Here is a 17,583-nt window from a genome sequence, read left to right as displayed (position 1 = left end):
GTAGGTATATAGCGAAATTTATTAAATTCTAAAATCAATTCGTGTCGCGGAAATCTGGAATTTGTCTCGCTTTACGCCATACAATACAACATACCTACTGCATAATTAAGTACATCATAATACAATTACGTCATTCGCTCGTTGTTCGCACAAAATATTTTGTGTTTTGCTATGGTGGAAGTGGAAGTTTCTGATTAGATGGCTAAAACTATATTTTCATGTAATGAAATTCCAATTGGATCTAATAATGCAGTAGGTATCCACAGGAAGCAAAAATTGTGCGGTGCCCGAGACCCGAAGAATGGTTCGCTAATCAAATTACGCAATTTTTCGAGCATGCTGCTCACGCAAGTATAAAGAACTTTTATTTACACCGCACAATTCCATGAGAATAAATACATTTCAATTACGCTTCCTTCATAAGCATTCGCAAAACTGGAAATTTCGGTTAAAATTTGCATTTAAGATTTTTTTAAAATAATTATTCATCTTTCTCGTGAAGCTAAAAATGCAGCATCATGGTTGCATGCAGATCAACGCACCCTTCACTGAACTCGTAACAATTAATCAACCGTTAAAGTAAAAACGTTACATGCCTTTTTACAGACTACGACGAAACGCGGAAACAAATTGGAATAAGTTCCAAAATGAAAGAGAATATGGGACATTAAATCATATTTAGTATACTCTTGCCCTCTTTGCATACTAAATAAATGGTTCCACGGTTTTGCATGATACAAAATTTGTTGCAATTACAAATGGCAAAAAAACTCAAATAAACCTGCCATCCAAATAACGTTTACATCAATAAACTACTTTGCACATCAGAACATATGGAATTATGGCTTTTGCAATGGAATCTGTTTTTGGTACTAAGAAGCGTATATCGAGGCATTTAGGTTCGAACAAAAATGGTTTTGGACAAAATATCAAAAACTACCTCTTGGTCGTGACAAAGAGATTGGTCGTAGTTCAAAATATTTTGAGATTTTTGACTCGAAGTTTGACAAATAGGTTGCAATTTTGATTAAGGCACGCTTTTGCTGGTAGAATTCCAGCCGAACAATTATAATCGAACCTTTGATCCAATCAATTAATCTAAAAATAGAAAGTACAAAAAGTTGTTTATAATAAAAGTTGATTAGAAACGTTGTAGATGCTAATGGAATATGTACCTGGAAGAGGAAAAAAACTCCAGAAATCATGCTTCGATATTCGGATCATTCTTAACGAGCGTCAGAAAGATATGGAGAACCTTTGAAAATGAAACTAAACTGATAAGTCCTTTAAGGGTTTCGGCACGTGATGAATTGAACTAATATATTTTCAAATGGCCCCCCCCCCCCCCCTCTAACATCTCCGTTAGATATGAACCGAATTGCATGAAATTCAATATGGACATAGCTTGAGGCATATAATACGCAATGTCAACAGTTGAGTGTAATCGATTCACATTCACAATGCCCTTTTCGCATCTCGACCGTTTCTGAACCGAATCGCAATCTTTCTTATTTATAAAAGGACTTAAATTTGATACATAGGCACTTGGAATAAAAGCAAATGTAACACGAGTTTAAAAATTTGGTTTTGCGCATGCGCAGTGCTAACTTTCTTATTTATGGAAGCATTTTAATGAAATTTGATACGTAGGCACTTGGCCTAAAGGCAAATGTAACGCCAGTTTCAAAATTTGGTTTTACACAAGCTATAGCCGTACCCAGGAGCTCGTTTGCTATATTTGTTTACACGTTTATTTATGATGAATGATGATATTTCTTTGAAATTTTAACCACAGACGCCTCTAGTAAAGTAAAACTTAGCGCACATAGGTCATAAGGCTGTTTTAAAGCATAATAATCAACGCAAGGGAATGTCGGCGAGTTGTACGCGTGCGTTAGAAATTAAATGATAAATGGTGATCTCGGAAGTGGACCCGGACAGACGGCCGGCCAAAACGCAAACAGTAGCACATTTTCTTTAATTCATAAAAAAAGCGCTAAAAGTTATCGACCATCTTGAAATAATTGGAATGATTAATGTAATAAAGGGTAAATTTCGTTTTTTGTCCGAGGATAACAAAGACATCGTATTCGGAACAGAACGAAATAAACAGCGAATTATATACGATAGTTTTGAAGCAAGAATTTTTACCTAGAAAACATATCAGTTTCAGGGGATTATTTATTTGAGGTTTAACTGCACCTGCATCACCGAGATGAATTGGGGTGTAGCGGTCATTTCCTTTCTAAGTTGCAGTACACTTTGCGTCTACCAGTTCCGTAGTTTAAATGTCACATAATTAATTTATATACAGTACAGGGTGTCCCACATAATGATGACATGCACTTTCACATAACGGTCCCTTAAAGGTAAAGTGTAGGGCAACTTAATTTTTTCAAGTAGACCCCTATACTGTTTATTGAATATTCTTGTTCGACATTGGAAAATAATAAACTTTCGTGGGAAACGTTTTTTCCCTACACTTACCATTTTTTAAAGACGCTCTTCCAAAAGCGCGATTTTTGGTGTGAGTAGGAAGCTGTTCTGTCAAGAATATGGCACATTTCTTGTAAGTCGATTTCCTTTAAAATATATTACAATGATAAAACTTAACTTCGCGCTACTGTCCGTATTTCTCAACAATATTCAAGTCAATGATTGATCTGATTGGTTGTGTAACATTAGTTTTATTGGTGGAAATTGTTAGGTCCCGAAATGGGTGTCACTAAAAACCAGGTGTCAAATTCTTGACAGAATAGCTTCCTAGCTGAAACCAAAAATTGCCAACATATGTACGCACTTACAGACGGGAAAAATTTATTCTTTAAAAGTTGCTTAAAATGATCTAAAACGTCAACATTTGATGAAATTTCGCATTGTACCTAGCTCATGCTATGAAGAGAAAAGCTAATGTTCCATAAATAAGAACATTGCATTTCTGCGCCTGCGCAACACGATTTTTGCGCATGAATTTTGTTTGATTTTATTAAAGGGACTTACCATAGAAATTTCGTTTAAATTGCTTCAGAAACAAGATCGTTGCGTTTTGCACATATGCAACACAATTTTTTGACTTTGACAATTTTTTTCTCCGTTTTTTGATAATATAACCCGGCCCAATTTTTTGTAGGTTGTACACAGGAAAATAAGGTCTTCCAAATAATAGAATAAAAATTTTAGGTTGCTATTTGAAAAAAAAAGTTCGATGCCGTTACGGCGCTCTAAAATTTCTTTTTAAAAATCCGGCCCGTTATTTTTCTGTTCGGTATGCCTAAAACATATATACAAAATTTCAACAAAATCCGTCGAGCCGTTTTCTCAGAAAATTGCCAACAAACGTACGTACGTACAGACGGAAAAAAATTTTATTCTTTAAAAGTTGCTTAAAATGGTCTAAAACGTCGACATTTGATGAAATTTTGAAATGTTCAAAAAACGGCTATCGCAATAGCTACCTAGTACATGCTAGGAAGCTAAAAATTAAAGTAGTGGAAAGTTGGTTGTTCGTGGCAATTAGCGTGCGGACAGCGCGGTTTAGTAGGGTCACCTGGAATTTAGCGCAGGGTGTGTTTGATTTGTGTCTGGTGGAACATACAATACATATGTATATCACCAGGCTCACTTCCATCGTCATCCAAGCAATGTTCAATTCATGTTTGACCAAATTTTTCTATCACTCTTAAAGTAGAAAAACACTATAACGAGGCTGGTTGAATGACCACTGGTCCAAACCAAATCAAAACCAAAAAAATATGTTAGTTGGGTGCGAAAGTACATGCAGTGAGCCATATACAAAACACACGGATTATTCATCGACTGATTTCATTTCTAAAAAGTATTGACCTATTCAATAAAATTTCAGATAAAAACGAAGTACCTTTTATGATGCTAAATCCAAAAAAGTGTATGTTTTAATAATAGGCAATAAAAACTAGTGCTTGCCATTAAAAAAATATGCCCCCTTGACAATGCAGAAGTACGCCACTGACTACAAATTTAAAGTACCTAGATTGGTAGCAAACTTTTTATAATTTTGGATACCATAAATTGTAGTTTTGAAGATATATTCAGTGTTCCAAATTTCCACCATTTCTCACCCGTTAGTAATAATGATCAATACATTTATAGTATAAGACCAAAGTTATTGCGAGTGATGACCTCAAGCACATTGTGAATGGCATAACTCAAATAGCTGTTAAAATTGTTAATTATTAATGCTGGGCCTTTTTAGTTAGTTTGATATTACTTCTTTCCAGACAAGAATGTACTACATACCGGGTGTCAGGAGTACTTTTTGTGCTGTTTCTGAAAAACACAAATGTGAAGTTAGTGTCGCATATAAATTTTATTTTATAGCACACCTTAGTGCCGTTTTGTTCATAATGATTGCGATTATATTCCTTAACCAAAGAAAATTAAAAAACTGGAAAATTCGATTGCTCTTCTGGCCTACCTTAACTAACGCTAACTAAAAAATAACCGCGCACCAAAAACTCCCAAAATTATCGATTGGGTTTAATGTAATTTCAAATTCTGAGTAATAACTGGGAAACCAACTGATATTGTAGCGAATATTGTAGAAATCTAGAGCGCCATTCCTTAAAAGATTAGTCAACGGTGAAGGCGGATGTGACGCATTCTTTCCGGGGAATACTATGGGTTTGTTCGAGAACTCTCCAGAAGATTTTTGTTTCCCCCCCCCCCTCCCCCCCGGATCAATGGAAAAATTACATTATTATTATGCCAATGAAAGTACGAGTATGTCACGCACTTGCACTCGACCGTGATTAATTTTCGCTTATCGCGTTTACCTGACTTGGCGTGGAAACCTTTTGTAACCGTACTATTTCACGACCATAAAATAATTTCGCAAAACCCAACGTGGCTTAACCAGCTTAATGCACCCGAAAGCCTCCCTCTTTTTAATCCTCACTTTCTCAATTTTTACAACCACTTCTTCAAAATGGAGGTTAATAGGCTACAGCGGACATCTTTACTTGTTCAGTCCATTAACTTTGTCTTCTCTGACCAATCCCATGTTTCGACAGACCATTATGCAGAAACCTTTGGAGGTTAAAATTGCTACCTTCGCGGTTCTCACGCTGTGTCGTGACGATATGAACCATCCGTTTGGTAACGTAAAAGTCATTAATATCGCGTCAGATATCTATTTGGTAAGAGTCTGGTGTGGATTCTGACAGAACTTGCAAAAAAAAGCTGACGCCGAGGTTTCTGGCAATTGATGTTCAAAACAGAGGATTGGTAGAAGGAATAAAGATGACCGCTGAAACCGAATAACAACCATTTTGAGAGCGTATGTGTAAAATTGGAAAAAGTGGGGATTAAGCAGGGAGATTAATTCAGTGCAAAGCCACTGCGGCGCAAAGTTCACAAACGCGACGACAAAAAAATAAATTCATTGATAGGCTGGGAGTCCTCTAAAAAAATTTAACAAAATATCAAGCATTTGCAACCCTGTAATCTACGATTTGAGATATGTTTTATTTCGTATTTCGGTTTGTACTTTGTTGGTGCAGTTCATTTATTTCTTGCATCTGTGTTTGTCATGCTAGGATTTTCTTGCTGGTTTTTCCCCCTGGCTTTTCGGTTTGGAACCAAGCCTCGCTGCATGTAATTGTTGCATACCGGGTAAATCGAAGTTTTCAGTGTCGGTTGGTGAACCACTTTTTATTTGAAATGTAATAATCTAGTCATTTCATACATATTCTCCATTATATTGGCAGTGACCCTTCATTCGGACGTAAAAAAATAAATGCTGTGCCCCACGTTGGGCGCCAAAATTATGGCTATACGCTTAACTAGCTAGCTCCAAATTACACAAATGTAACCTTGTAACATACCCCTTCAAATAAATTTATTAAATAAATAAACTTTATTTTTGATTGAATCTTAGGGTCCAGCTGGGTTACGAAGCGATGGAAAATCTCAACGCTGATTTATCAAAATTTTGATCATCGGTTAACTCGAAACAAGAGAAATTTTCATTGAACAAAAAAAACAAACTTTCGATCCCAAGTTTTCGGTTGGTTTGTTAGAAGTCTGTTGGCCAGTTTCCAGTGCCGCTCGTTAGAAGAGAATGAGGAGTTTAATTTCGCCCAGTTTCGTGGCCGACTACGTTGCGCGTTGAAGAAGAGTTGGAGATTTGTTTGTCACTTAAAGGCCGGTCTGGATTTCGTTTGTGCTGTTCTCGAAAGAGGACGGCGGTTCCAAGTTTGGTGCGTATTGCGTTAAAGTACAATAAGGATAAACTTTACTACAATTACGTCGGAGAGAAGAAGCCGAAGACCCAAGTTGTCTGTGGTCTCAGTTAATTTAATTAGTGATTTGTGTGTACGAACCTCATTTGGATATTTCGCCTCGAAGAAAAAAACTAAGTAATTTTAAGTTTTAGTTGGTAGTTTATAATATGTACTGTACTGATTATCTTGTGGGTGTGGAAATTAAAAATTATCTGTATAATTTCGCACAAGTTATGTGTTAATTCGAACCCTTCATTAAAGACGAACAGAGAAGTTTCATGTTAAAATTACGGTTAATTTTAGTGGATTCTCGCCCAAAAGTCATTTTGAGTGTTAGTCAAAATTGGGTTACAGTCCGTTCGGAATTTAAGGATTTTGAAGCCCACTGTCTGTTGGGAATAAAAAAAAATAATTGAGGTCAGATGAGTTTACATTAATAGCTCTAAGTTTGGCTACAAGGGTCCAGGGTTCGAATCCCGGGTAAGGCATGGCTGTTTGTGATTGTATAGTGGGTTGAGTGGGAAGAGTAGCTAATTAGCTAACACTAGTTAGTGTTCGACACATTTATTAACGAGCGGCAAAAAACGGATTTATGATTTTGGACTTTCTATCCGTCCGTCCGTCCGTCTGTGTACATGATAACTCATGAACGGTTTCGAATTTTCCAGTTCTGTTTTGAGTAATAGGTAGACAATGGTCAAGGGACTAAATTTTGGCCAATACTTGTCAACCGGAAGTGACCTTGTTGCTCGTTGTCTATATTGGTGATACGTTTGTATTGTCGTCCGTCCGTCCGTGTGCGCTATAACATATAACTCTTTTTAAAAGTGGCCGATTGTGTTGAAATTTGGTGTACGGGTACTTTGGGCATTAAGGACGGACGCTATTGATTTTCAGAAAGCAGGTTCAACAGGAACAAAAGGTATAGGAGGACTTCGAGTAAATAGGAAACAGGACGTATCGAGTTCGGACTTTCGCTAGATTACTCTATGACTCTTAAAGTGTAACAATGCGATGTAACTCTTCTCTGTGACCTAGGTCTAGGTCAAAGTTTTAGAGCGAAATGTACCCAAAATTATTCTTTACACATGTGACTTTGGAGTTGTAAAAGCTTTCAAACGCATTATTTTGATGAGGAAAGAGTACATCGCGTGCACATTAAATAACCGCATGTGTGTGATTCAAAGATGTTAAATTATTTTTCTGAGACCACATGGATTTTGATCAAAATATGACAAAATCGTTATTTATGCACCAAGATCGTTGGGAAAAAGACTAGGAGCACTATCTCAATGCCCAAGACGTTAATTTGATGCATTTTTGGGGACAACGTGGATTTTGATCAAAACATGTCGATATCGTGATTTATGCACCAAGATCGCTGGGAAAGAACTAAGAGCATTATCTCAATGCCGAAGACATAAATTTGATGCATTTTTGACAACCACATGGATTTTGATCAAAACATGTCAAAATCGTTATTTATGCACCAAGATCGTTGGGAAAAAGACCAAGGGCATAATCTCAATGACCAACACATGAATTTGATGCATGTTTGGCGACCACATGGACTTTGATCAAAACATGTGAAAATGGTTATTCATGCACCAAGATCATTGGGAACAAGATTAAGAGCATTATCTCAATGCCCAAGACCTGAATTTGATGCATTTTTGATAACTATGAAATGTATTATGTAAGATTAAAATAAAATGTTGTTAAAAGTGATTGTAATACTGAGGATCCTTTGATATTTCGTTGTATCGGTTTATTATAATTGCCATTACACCGAAACATTTACACTATCCTTGACTAACTTCCAAATTTATCATATTAATAATCTGATCAAGATTGATCTTGAGACTCTCAGTTCACAATTAACAAAAAATTGTAACAAAGAAAACGAAATAAAGTACACAAAAAATAAATATATTATCATATTATGACTGAATGGCATAGTGACCAGGTCGTACCCACACGAATTTGTTAACTGGACGCAAATAGTTTAAACAATGTTTGTGATAATAAAGTAATAAATGAAATAAAAAGTCGGAGGAAATTCTGTAATAAAACGCTGTACTTATGGCTAATAAAATGCAATTTTTTGTTTAAAAAGATGGCGAATAGCTTAGCATAGCAGCCTGTACATGAAAGAAATTAAATTTCGAGCGTCACTTTTACAATGTAAAGCACCTAATTGGCATATCACCATCGAGCCTCGCGTATAATATGCAAGCAAAGATCATGATCTTTGATGCAAGTAATCAGTCTACTGAGCGCATAAAAGCGCATTGATGATGCAAACGGCTTTCACATTACAACCATTTCAAGCAAGGGAATAAAAGCCAGTACTGAAATGTAACAGACTAAAAGTAATGCTAACAAGCAAACGTTATAATGTTAATTTCTGTTACTTAGACGGAAAATGCACACATTTCAGGTCACAATTAAGTAGACTAACAGAATGCACTCTCAACCAGAGAGAATCCTACTGAAGAAAAAGTAGGGAAAAATCAAACTAATGAGATGAAGAATATCGAAAAACTGCACTAGGGATGAAAAATAAAGGTGTCTCTGGATGAGAAATCTGATCAGCGTTTGCTCCACCAGTTGTAATGCAAATAAGTATAAAAAGGAAATTTAATTAAATCATAATATCGAATAACTCACCCTCTTCGGCAGCAAATATTGGAGATAGAATCAGCAAAACTGATGAAACCGACACACAGCACCACAAATTCATTGTGAAATTGATTGTCTTGAAGTTCACAGCAGGAAAGTCGTTTCAAATTTGAGAGCAAAGCGCGGATATATATGTTCTTCGTAGTGTTTTTACTACCAGTTCGACCAGATGTTGACTTGCTTACAACTTAAAGAAACCGCTTTTACGTTAACAGAATGAGGTATACATACTATCTATTGCATTTTAACTTCTCGTTGTTCTCTCAAAATGATGCAACATCCAAGATTTTTACAGTCTTCTCGTCAAATTTTGCAGTGGCGGTGAAAATAACAATAAGGTTTAAGTCATGATGGACGCGAACCAAGTAAAGAACTCTCTTAAAATTTGAGTTTTTGTACGAATTCCACAAAGGCGAAGCAATGCTCGAGATGCAAAAATCGACGATGGTCCTTATACCATAATTTAAAATCAGCTCATTTGAACGTAATATTTACATAATAACAGTTCCGTATAGATCAATTCAATTATTCAAGTAGATGCGAAATTGCATCAGCGAGGTCGAAAAACCTGGTAAATTGAGAAAGCTTTTTTTGTTTGCAAATTTTAACCGGGAATTAATTTGTAGGTACTGATCGGCAAGGTTAAAACTAATGACAGGTTCTGTATAGCCAAGTGAACTACATACAAGAGGCGTGCCGCTATACACGGCCGATGGCAAAGTTTAATTTCTTTTTATTACTTCCAATATTCAATTGCAACAAAAAGTTTGTAATTAACTTGCAAATGAGGCCCACAATTTTAATAAGCAAAAATGGTGGGATAAGGATGACCAGAACCTCCACCACTCCATTACTACGCTGGTCGAAGAAGAGGGTGGGTCGAAAACGTCGTGGTCTGCTAAAAACTGGCTCATTTCATTTCAACATCTTTTTTTTTTTGTGAAGGGTTCAACAGCTACGGTCACATCCCCTTTCACGCGGTGGTATCCCAAACTCCCGAAAACTTATTATTAAGTCTCATGAGTCATGGTGAGCGTTACTCGACACCTTTGTAAGATCACCGACAAACGTAATGAAAACCGTACGCTAACTGCCACTTAGGCAACCAACCATACACTATCTGAACTGGCAACGTTGAAGTATAAGTTTCCTGGCGGGGATTCGTGTGGGATCGGGATCGCGTATTGCTCGGCGTTTCTTCGTCGCTGCCGTGATATAAACACTAGAAGAATTGGTAAATCTTTTTTTTTAATTTTGCGTATTAGTTTTCTCAATTGTTGCAATATACCTACTCCCTTTATATCAATACAGTGTTCATATTATGGTTCTTCCATTAAATGGAAATGTGATTTTAAATGCAGAGGAAGTATAAATTCCCACTTCATCGGTTACTTGTTATGACGCACACAAATTCCCGCCGAAAAAGTTACACTCCAACGTTGCCATTTTAGATAGTGTATGGTTGGATGCCTAAGTGGCAGTAAGCTTCCGATTATTTATCATTACTTTAGTCGGTGATCGTACATATTACACTGTCGAGGATCCTCTCGCTTATATATAAATTGATGTGAATCTTAACATTTTCTTCTCTAGATTTATCTGGCAGACTGAACAGTTTCCCGACATTTGGATTTTTAAGGATCCTCAGATTCTTTATAGTTTTGTATTGTCGTCCGTCCGTCCGTCCGTGAACGCTATAACTCTCTTTAAAAGTAGCCGGGCTCAATATAATAGAAATCAACATATTTCATTCCCTAGGTCATGTATTCAATTCGGACTTTCGCTAGATTATTAACGAGCTCCTAGCGAGCAAAACTACCATCAGGTTCAAAATTTGGTTTAGCATTATGCCCATTATACCCGGGAGCTCGTTTTCTATATTTGTTTACACGTTTATTCCCTATGACTCTTAGATGTGTAATGTAACGAAGCATCCGGAGTTTCTGAGTGGATTTTGCCCTTTACAAGGATCACCCTGTATAGTAACGATTGGTTTGAGCTTCGTTACGTAGAAAACCGTAATTTTGAGAAGTTTCCGCGATGCCATGGAGACAAGGAGATATCGTAATTAATTAGTCCGCCTAAGACCGCTCCTGTTGGAATTCTGGAATTATTTTTGTAACCACCGAAGGTCTTATTCTGGAGAAGATGAAGAACAATTAATATGTTCGAAAACTCGCAATTAACATACGGTAAATTAATGTAATGAGTTCATGAGCTTCCGTTGAGTCTTTTGCGTATATGTGTAATCAGCACGCACTAATTAAATGAATTACAGTAAAGGATCGCCGATTGAGACGATTGTGGTATCAAATTTTGCGCGCTTAATTAAGGAATCGATTCCCGGATGTTAATTTTCTGAGGCCACATAGATTTTGATAAAAACATGTCGAAATCGTTATTTATGCACCAAGATCGTTGGGAAAAGGACCAAGTGCATTATCTCAATGCTCAAAACATGAATTTGATCTATTTTTGGCGACCATGTGGCTTTTGATCAAAACATGTCAAAATCGTTCTTGCACTGATATCGTTTGGAACAAGATTAAGAGCATTATCTCAATGACCAAGACATGAATTTGATGCATATTTGTTAACTATAAAATGTGTTTTGTAAGATTAAAATAAATTGGCGTTAAAAGTGATTGTAATACTGGGACGCCTTCGATATTTCGTTGTATCGGTTTATTCATCGGTATCGGTACACGTTCAATTGTTTTACTTTGATGTAGAATATCTGGATTAATGTTATTGATCAAATTATTTGAATTTTTGAAATTTTGTTTGAATAAGGGTAGAGATACTAACATGTTATATCATCGAAAAAACAAAAAAAATCGGTGCGCAAAACCAAATTTTGAAACTGGTGTTATATTTGCTTTTATTCCAAGTGGCTATGTATCAAATTTCATTTAAATACCTTCATAAATAAAAAAGTTTGCAATTCGGTTTATAAACGGTGGACATGCGAAAAGGGCACTGTGAATGTTGATCGATTAGGCTCAATTTTTGGAATTGCGTTTTATATGGCTAAAGCTATACGCATATTGAATTTCATGCAATTAGGTTCATAACTCACGAAGATGTCAAAAGGGCCTTCCTTATTTTTTGGGCTGCATTGCCAATTCACGAACTCCGATCTACAAATTTGATAAAGAATCCATCTACTAAATTTTATCGTAATCGGTCCATTCGTTATCGAGATATCGTGCTAACAGACACCGCAAAATTATAAACTAGGAGCTCGTTAATAAAGTAATTTGTCATTAGTTGATTCCTTCTGGTCTCCAAAGATGGAATTACCGAGTCGCAGTATAGGCTGTCAACTGGGCTTGAAGGGAGAGCTCCAATAATAAAGCAATAACGTATGGCGGCATTATGTACGTGGTATAATTTTGCAAGCAATGACTTGCTTGCAGGGTTGGACTTCACAGGAAGGATACCGGGAGATTTCCCAGGGGGCCTCTGCTCACTGGGTCGTCTAATGTTGTTATTAATAAGTGAATGGCTATTATTACCGTAGAAAATCGATCATCTGGATTGGTTATACGGATTCTCGGCTATTCGGATTTTATTTTGAACTGGAAATGTCCTAAAAATCCTTAAAAAATCAGGATTTTTGAACGGTATTAAGGAAAAAGGATTTACGGTGGGATTTAAAGAACTCCTCTAATTTTCCAAACAAGAAGTATCCATTCACCATAAAATATTGTTAGGGAGGACTCTGTCTCTAATCCTTTCAGTATAATACACAGAATACACTGATACACGTAAATGTTCCTAGCCTCCCAAAAATTAAACTTTATCATACTGAAACGACGGTTTTATTGTGCTTTCATGCTAATCTGTGCCTTTTTGGTTTCGGAGATATTTAGAAAAATAAAATGAGGACTAAGTGAACGTTTAGCCCCCCCCCCCCCAAATAAAACTCAAAACTTATACAATTTTGTGTACAAATTGACGAGGACCACTGTATTCAATGAACACAAGTAGATATTATTTAACCAAATTTGCCCATAAAACAATGGAAGAGCAATTGTAGAGAATATGTGTTGACTTTATTTTTAATTTTTCAAAATATTTGGGTTGGAAAAGAGGTATTTAAAACGAGGGAAATACTGTGTAACACCCCAGTTCATTTAGCCCCCCTTTGATTTTTCCAATTATATCCGAAACCAAAAAAGCGCACACGGAAGCAAAATTGACACCGTCGTTTAAGTATAGAAAAGTTTAGTTCTTGAAGGGCTGAGCGGTTCACTTCGCTCCCCTTTGATTTTTCAAAATAATTTTGAAACCAGAAAGGGACCAACCATAAAATTAGTTTTGATAGAAACTTGTTTAATAAAGCTTTTTAATGGCAGAGACTTGCATTTTTTTGTGAAACTTTTAATACCACAGAATCAATCTAGAGTAGTCTCAAAATGAGAAGTACATCGTCATCACTTTCTGCTCGTATTTTTGCCACTAGTGGCGTATCATAGGGTATTTAAATTGAGGTTTGAAAGTACATTTGCTGTGTGAGGCAATGCACAAATGTCAACGCGCGCGCTCCCCTTTTAGGAGTTATCATGGACTCTCCCGGGCACATTTTCATGCTTTGCGCAAATGACGTCACGATGTACTTCTCATTTTGAGATTACTTTAGCTACGTTTGTAAGGTGGCGACCATCGTGTGGATTTTTCCCACAGACACACATTTTAAGACTATTACAATTTGATACGGAATGCCAAAGTCTATGGCAGTTAAAGCACCTCATTGGAGCCTGGTATGTATGGTCTCACGGTTAGGGAATACGTTGCTGCTTTTATTGTTTTAGGGATAGTATCAAAAACATGGTTTGCTGTAGCTATCCACATCCATCCCTTTTAGATTTAATTGGTCTGCTTCTGTAACAAATTTCATGTTCAAGACCCTCTCGGATTTCTTAAAATGTGCAATTCAAAAAATCTGCACACAACTTCTTTACAGTGATTCTCTTTCTATTGAGTAGTCTAATAGATTGGGCTTTTGATTGACATTCAACTAATAAAGAGCCTCAGTCGCTCCTGCATTATTTGTGTAATTTCATCCAAGCTATTACATTGTAATAATTTTATGTTGGGCCAACGTTTTTCTCGCATTTCCGGACACAGGCGATAGGTTAACCGAAAAACGAATCGAATAATAGAGATTTATAGTGAAAAGAAGCTGTAAAAATTAATCGCAAATTGTAGGTAAAATCAAAATGAAATTGGAATGTTGGGACAGATACGTTTTCGACAATATTTTACGTTATTAAATTATATCTAAACGTTATTGTCACGTTACATTTATACGGTCTAGACAGATGATACATTTTGTAAAGACAAAGTATTGAAAGTTTCTTGTAGGAAGTTTCACCACGTTCCATTGTATTTTCGACCCAAAGATTTTCCAAGGGAAAACTTCTAAATGAAGTTAAAGTTGTTGAAGTATATAATTTTTCCATTGTAAGTGAGATCATATAAAATTTAATTAAACGTTCCTCAATTTTCCCAAACCTCCAGGTTTGGACACAAAATCAATTTTCAACGCGCTATTAATATAACACGTTTTTGTTGCTAAAAGAGAAAATAACGATTTTTGTACGCCCAGGTTTCAGATTTCGTTAGAGAATGCTTGACAATTTCTTTAAATATTAAACTAGTATAAAAGAAAACATTTCGACCCAAAATTCCATGTATACGTTGTCTGCCGTTTCGCTCCTAATCCCACCCCTCGAACAGTTCACAGAACGTTGCCAAAAGATTAACGCAATACTTTTTCCTTAGTGCGTTTCCGGGTTATGTTACGACAAAAGATTTAAAAATGTTCTTTCTAGGAGATTTAGCGTAATCTACAGAGAAAATATGTTTTTATACGCGATCTCTATTGGATTAAGTTGCAGGCTTGAACATTGTAGGGAGAAAATACACTTAAATATTTAATGGCCGGATAAAACTTTCCATTCTATATATTGACTGCATCTCTGGATTTGCGGATTATCTCACATTTTTGTTTGAATTATTCAATTAAAGAACACTAAGAGTAAATACGCTACGAGAAAATTTTTTCCATTTCCTTTCGTCGGTTTTCAAGCCACGCATTTCTCACTCAAAGTGAAACAATCTCTGACACAAAAATACCCCAAAAATACAGATCGCAAAATTGTACGAATGAAAACGTGAAACACCACAGCACACTAAATTGACAGCACTCCCAGACCCCCACTCATATATGGAAATTCACACCCCTACGAGGGAGGAGAGTGTTTATAGCATTAGAGCAGATAAAATATTACCCTTCGCATTACAATTGCGCCGTTTAAAACTTTAGAAATATTATGCACTTTTGCTCCAATATGATTAGGCGAATCGGTAAAACCTCCGTGAAAATAGCAGAAAATCACAATCTCTAAACATTCCGAAGATACCCGAATGTCGATAGGCGTGCGGAATTACTCGTGCCAACGCAAATATTTAACAAACTGTAATAATAACGAAGATATCAAGTGGTGCAGAACAGATGACTACGAATTACATCACATTAGTTATGTAACGGAAGTGTTATAACGGAAGCAGAAGCGGAAACAGAATATAAAATATGTTTTTTTTGCGGAAGCAGAAACGGAAGTGTAAATACTATTATAAATTTGCGAAATAGAATGAAGCACTTTCAGATACGAAACGTCACAGTGTTGAAAAACGGGATTTGTATTGATTAAGAGAGCGTGCTTTCCGCAAAAGGTTCCGGATTTTTAGAACGGGGAGGTACATAAGTGAAAATTGGGTGGGAGACAAGGATTCTTCGCCATGTTTTTGTCGTCCGCGTAATCGTACGTGATATTGTATTGTGAAATTTGAAGTTTTTAAATAAAACGGCAACCGATAAAAAAGTTAAAGGTAATTAATTCGTACTTTTGTTGGCTGTAAAGTTATGAGGGTAACCATTATGGTTTGTTCTGAATTCAAATTCGTCAACCATTTTTCCAGATTCACTTTCAACGACTAACCAAATTTTTAATTGGCGATACGATTGGTAAAAAAGTATAAAAAACGCGTTCCACCATCCAATTTCCCAACTCGCTGCTACCTTTCCAAAGGCCAATGGGAGAATATTTCAACTCGTTTTGATGGACTCGAAAATTTTTACAAATTCAGAAACGTACTTAAAATGTCTTCCTAATTCATGCACTTTCGCAGTTATTTAAAAATAAGAATCTTTAAAAACCGCTGATATTGTTGTGTAAACTACAGGGGGTCTCGTTTCTCTAGGTTAAAATAATGCCGAAGATGAGTTTAGGAAAAAGATTAGGGATGATAGGATTTTTTTCTCAGGCATACCTGATTGACGATGTAATGAGACATCTTGATAGTTGACTAGGGAATTGTTTTTAGATGATCGTGTCCTAATATCAAAGGCAAATCCTGGCCTATTTAGGGAGACTGGTTTCTCTAGGTTGCAATAATGCCGAAGATGAGAGCGGGCCACCCTGTGGTGAAAATTTAGGTGTCGTTAACGTAATTTCCGGTTTACACATTTGAAATAGCAGTTAGGACATGACGTATACAAAATGTTTCAATTTATTTAATAGGGGCTGAGGGAATTTTGGTCAAAAAGATACAAAATTGGAAAATGCCTGAAATCGTCGTTGTAGTATTAATTTTTTTTAAAATTTAGTATTTGTTCATATAAGTCTATTCGTTCATTATCATTAGAACGCATAACTAAGGGAATTAACCGTAATGTCGACGTAAGATAAAAGTCTTATCTGGTCAGATGTTTTGTAAAGGCGTTATCGGACAAATTAATTGACTTTATTTACAACCAACGCCATGTGCTAGATAACGAAACGGTGTTTCGAGTCTCACCGGAAAACTACGAGATTGAACGGATGAGGTGGCTTGACCATTAAGTAGGAAGAAGAGAAAACGATGCTGATCAGCCTAAGGCGGCTGTCTCGCCCTACTGCTGTTTGTGAGCCGATTAAAAGAAGCGTATGTGAATGTTGCGTTAAATTGATTACGAGCAAGTTTTCGTCGATTACGTTCGAAACTTTAGCAAAAGTCAGTGCCCCTGGAGACTGCTATAGTTTCGCGACGGTTGAAGAGCGCGTAATTTAGTTGAAGACTCAGTTCGTGGAGGGTTTTTAGCAAAATCGACCAAAATGCGAATTACGGGTGAACGGGACGTCGGAAGTGGGTACCGACAAAGAGAATGTGGTAGTCCCCTACAAGAGCTTGCTGATGGTGGAGTCAAAACTTCAAACGCGAATTGCGGGTATCGACAAAGGGAATGGGAGTAGGAAACTCCTATATCTGTCACAGATGAAAAATTCTTACCTCGGCCCAGGTTCGAACACTCGACCTCGGCTTTACAGCCCAACGCTCTACCATTGAACCACAAAGATTTAGCTAAAATAGAATCGAGATTCCAAAACGATTGCTTAATATATTGGACAGGCGGTGTACTTCTAGAATACCTGCACGTTTCCAAATCAAAAATCGCTTTATTTTTAAATCAGCATGCGCCTTAAAAAGTAATTTGTGCGAGAAGCACCGCAAGTAGTTGAAAAATTGGGCCTGTAATTAAACGCTATGTGAATGAACAAAGGGAGAGTAATGCGAGATTATTAAACCAACA

General features: G+C 36.5%; 1 protein-coding gene across 2 annotated transcripts in view; it reads right to left on the bottom strand.

Moving 5' to 3' along the window:
• The window catches only part of LOC116165482 (very low-density lipoprotein receptor-like), a 128,937-nt gene that overhangs the window by 20,868 nt on the left and 90,486 nt on the right, over nt 1-17,583 (bottom strand). Inside the window, exon 3 of one of the 2 annotated variants that reach the window (XM_031479952.1) lies at nt 4,276-4,305. The exons of the other annotated variant lie outside the window; for it this stretch is intronic. Coding sequence (XP_031335812.1) covers nt 4,276-4,305 — 30 coding nt within the window. The remainder of the gene's footprint in view (nt 1-4,275; nt 4,306-17,583) is intronic. 2 annotated transcript variants of the gene reach the window in all.

The sequence above is a fragment of the Photinus pyralis genome, unplaced genomic scaffold (assembly GCF_008802855.1).
Source record: "Photinus pyralis isolate 1611_PpyrPB1 unplaced genomic scaffold, Ppyr1.3 Ppyr1.4_LG3a, whole genome shotgun sequence".
Taxonomy (NCBI): domain Eukaryota; kingdom Metazoa; phylum Arthropoda; class Insecta; order Coleoptera; family Lampyridae; genus Photinus; species Photinus pyralis.
The sequence above is the reverse complement of the archived record's forward strand: the minus strand, read 5'-3'. Positions and strand labels throughout refer to the sequence as shown.